This window comes from Limulus polyphemus, unplaced genomic scaffold, assembly GCF_000517525.1.
Source record: "Limulus polyphemus unplaced genomic scaffold, Limulus_polyphemus-2.1.2 Scaffold1185, whole genome shotgun sequence".
Lineage (NCBI taxonomy): Eukaryota > Metazoa > Arthropoda > Merostomata > Xiphosura > Limulidae > Limulus > Limulus polyphemus.
In genome coordinates this window covers 42501-46323 of record NW_013666795.1, presented here as the reverse complement: position 1 = coordinate 46323, position 3823 = coordinate 42501, and the positions used below count along the sequence as shown (strand labels likewise).

The following is a 3823-nucleotide window of genomic DNA, read 5'->3' as shown; positions in this document are numbered from 1 at the left end:
TTGATTCCAAACTTATTGACATAAATTCATGAAATAGTATTTCAATAAAATTTTGAATGCAAGTCAACAAACTTGATGGCATGGCCTTTCACCCGTGATCCATCTGGAAAGGGTTAAATTCTGACAAAATTCAAGGATAAATTTTAAAAATAGGTATGTAATTATTGTTTCAAATAATTTTTTTCTGCTGCAGTAATTACTGAAATAATAACGAATTTCACCCTTTTTGTAAGTAGTTTAAAATAGATCTTTTAGTCAAATATATTCAGGTAATGTTTCTAAATGTTCATCCAGATGTTCTGTGTGTTGTGTGAAATTTTTGTTAACCAGATATTGTAAGGTAATAAAGGTAATAAGGTAATCCTTTTACTCAGGTAAAGGTTGCTTATGTCAGCTTTTAAAAACTATCACTTTAGCCCTGTGTCTGTCTTCCCTGGGAGAGGGTGAGTCCATCTCAAGGATGAAACGAGTGCTGTTGCATATTAAAATGAGTTAAGGGTTTTTTGTCCCCTATAAATATTGTTTGGATTAATCGATGATGATGAAGACTGGATTCTAGTCTATCACATTTTGAATGTTTTTGTCTAATTATTTATACTTGCTCTATAAGTCAGTATTCCCTTTTTTGTTTATCTTATGAATACATGTTATAGAATTATTTTTCTTATCTAGTGCTTACATGTGCTAGTAAAGATTCCTCTCAACCCCAGCAACCAATTTTGAAAAAAAAAAACGTGCTTCACTTGCTCACTGGTATTTGTTTCTTTCCATTACTGTCCAACTCCAGAATTATTCTCTGCAGTACATTTCCTGAATCTACATTTTTGAATTTTACTGTTAGACATGATTGTACGTGAATACCATGCTAATACTGAATTTGACCCTTCATGAAAGAAGTATATGTATGACATCCAAAAATTGTATCATTTACTTTTATTTTACGCTTTTACAATGTCTGTTTCATTTTCACCATTTCTGTAAAGTGTACAAGTTCTCTAAAATAATGGCAAAGAAAAAATTTGTTTCATGTGTTATAAATACTCAGTTATTCTTATGCCAGTGAAACCAGTCTTAAGGATTACACCAGACAAAGAATAACTGTTTATTTCTGTAACTCTTAATTACTTAACAAACATGATTTTTTTTTCTGAGAGATCTATTTGATATTATTGTACAAAAGATTGGTGTGAATCTCAAATAATATTTGTTGTAAGACCATCTAATGCAAGACTAAATAAATATAACAAGCTTAAGGAAGAAATTTCCAATGAAATTGCTAGTGTGATATAAAAAGAACAACCAACCAATGATAATGGTATTTTCTGATAAAACTGATTTCCCTAAAGAATAAATTAGATAGGTTGACTATATAACAGGAGAATCAGCAGGATATATCACTAAGTGATATTGAATTTAGCTAAAACTAACTGAGTTTGAGCAGATAAATAAATGGACTGGACACAGTTTGTAGTACACAATGAAATCAGTCTATTATTTATATCAAGGACACAAAAACACAATATGAGTACATTTTTCTGGAGGCTGGATAGTCATGAATCACTTAAACTGCCATTATGTCCTCAAAAGTTATTTCTTCTAACCAACTAACTCAAGGGCCAGTACATGAATGTTTAAATCTAATATTTTTTACTTAATGGGAAACTTTGGATTTACTCATAGTGACCAGTGGTATCCATGTTAATAGTCACTCTCATCTGGTTTACCATTGAGGGACAATCACTGTTGATATTCTTGCTCAACATGCAGCACTACAGCCCTTTCATCCATGAGCAGAACAGATGTTATCTCCATAGAACAACAAAGGAACAAACAGCTAGAATGAGATCAACTTAATGACTTTCATGACCACATGTTATTTGGAAACTGCATGCATAGACTTAGAATAAATGAAAAATTTATAGGACTCTTTCAAAAAACTTGTTTTATATATGCATTGTTTAAACAGCTGTTATGCACAACAAGTCAGTTATCTAGTTTTCAGTATTATTTGAGAAAATATATGAAGAAGTGTTGTTTTTTATACATATTTTTGTAATTAATGTTTGCAGATGACACAATACTTTAAGGCTATGGCAGGTGGTGAATACCTTGGTTTCAATAATGCCACGTAAGTGTAGTATATTTTTTCCCAGAGCAGGAAGTAACCGATTACTAGTTTTTAAGATATGTGAACTGCAATTAATCAGCATTAGTTAAGTATGTTAGTAACTTCTTTTTTTTTACTGAGTTACAGAGAAAAACAGGGAATGGAGATTTTTGTCAATTTATGTTGTGTTTTTTTCAAATTTGTACCTGTTTTATTCTTAACTAGTGCTTTAATTTTGTGAGATTTGAAAAGTTTAAAAGATATATATTAAAGATCCCAGTAAATATACAAATTTTAGGTAAATCGTGTACTTTATGTGAGATGGTTATTAGCTTTGTGCAATTTAAGTAAAAAAACAAACAAAAATACATTATCAATTGTCAGATAAAAAATAAGCTGTTTTGTCATACCAATTCAGTTTTAATACATTTATTAAGCTAAAAATTTGTAATACCTAGATGTGTAGAAAATGTTTTTCATAAATCTTCAGTTTAACATGTGTAGTTTGACACATGCAGCAATGCATTCATGTGTAAATATATAAATCACTAGTAGTACAAATTCTAGTTTTTAGATGTATGGAGTTATCCTGTATATTAGAAAAGGGTGATATAGCTAAAAACTGTTTTTTCTTCACTGTTGTCATTAGATTTCTTTCAGAGCGAGAAGCTGCAGATCGGAACTATGCCATAGGTTTTTACATGAAGGAAAACAAATGTTTCCCAGAAAAAGCAATGTTAAAAGAAATAATGGACTTTTATTTCCAGGTATACTAATCTTTGATAAGACTACATTATGCTTGCTGTGTGGGAAATTAGAAATACCCTAAAAAAGTTATTCTTAAGGTAGTTTATAGACCCTTTTTCACACCTTTCTTTGTGACATTTTGATATTTTTCTTGCTACATTTTCAGTAATGCCTCTCACACCCATGTTTGTATGTGTATTATATTTAAATCATTAGCAACTCTTATGACATAAGTTTTCAGGTGTATGTCGTGCTTTGTTTGCTTGATTCTTTTATTGTAAATTTTGTCATTGAGTTTATCGTATAATTACTTCTAAAATATCATTACTGTGCCCATATTTATAATTAGTATTAAGATTTCTAACTTTTTATACATGAAGCTTGAGATAAATTAACTTTATCTTTGCATATTATTTCATCAAATTTTTGCACCTGGTCTTGTGTTTATTATTCAATTTTTTAGATGTGTTCTCTGGAAGTAAACAGTGAAACCATCTGTATTATGGCTGCCACTCTTGCCAATGGAGGTATCTGTCCAATCACAGGCCAGCAAGTAATTGATAGTCATGCTGCTCGTGATGTCCTTTCATTGATGCATTCTTGTGGAATGTATGATTATTCTGGCCAATTTGCATTTAAGGTAAAAACTAAATATTTTTTTTCTATACATTTTTGGTATCTGTATGAGTAGTTTAGAGTATAATCCATAATTTTACTGGTGTGGCTAGTAAGATAACTATCTAAAAATACTTTGAAAATGAAAAATCCATTATCGTACTGAAAAAAAGTAGTAATATAGAATCTGTGAACTTTAGTGAAATAATTATATTTATTGCAAACCACATCATGATTTTTGTGCTTTAAGATTGTTACGTATTAGAATTTCAAATAGCCTAAAATTGAGTTAACTGATAAATTTAAATAGAGTAGTTAAATTGTACTTTGGATTTAGCAGTTAACTAAAAGCCG

General features: G+C 30.0%; 1 protein-coding gene across 3 annotated transcripts in view; it reads left to right on the top strand.

Moving 5' to 3' along the window:
• Positions 1-3823, top strand: part of LOC106462504 (glutaminase kidney isoform, mitochondrial-like) — a 47478-nt gene that overhangs the window by 34204 nt on the left and 9451 nt on the right. For all 3 annotated transcript variants that reach the window (XM_022389788.1, XM_022389790.1, XM_022389789.1), the window contains exons 9-11: positions 2070-2128; positions 2757-2874; positions 3318-3494. In XM_022389788.1, coding sequence (XP_022245496.1) covers positions 2070-2128; positions 2757-2874; positions 3318-3494 — 354 coding nt within the window. The remainder of the gene's footprint in view (positions 1-2069; positions 2129-2756; positions 2875-3317; positions 3495-3823) is intronic.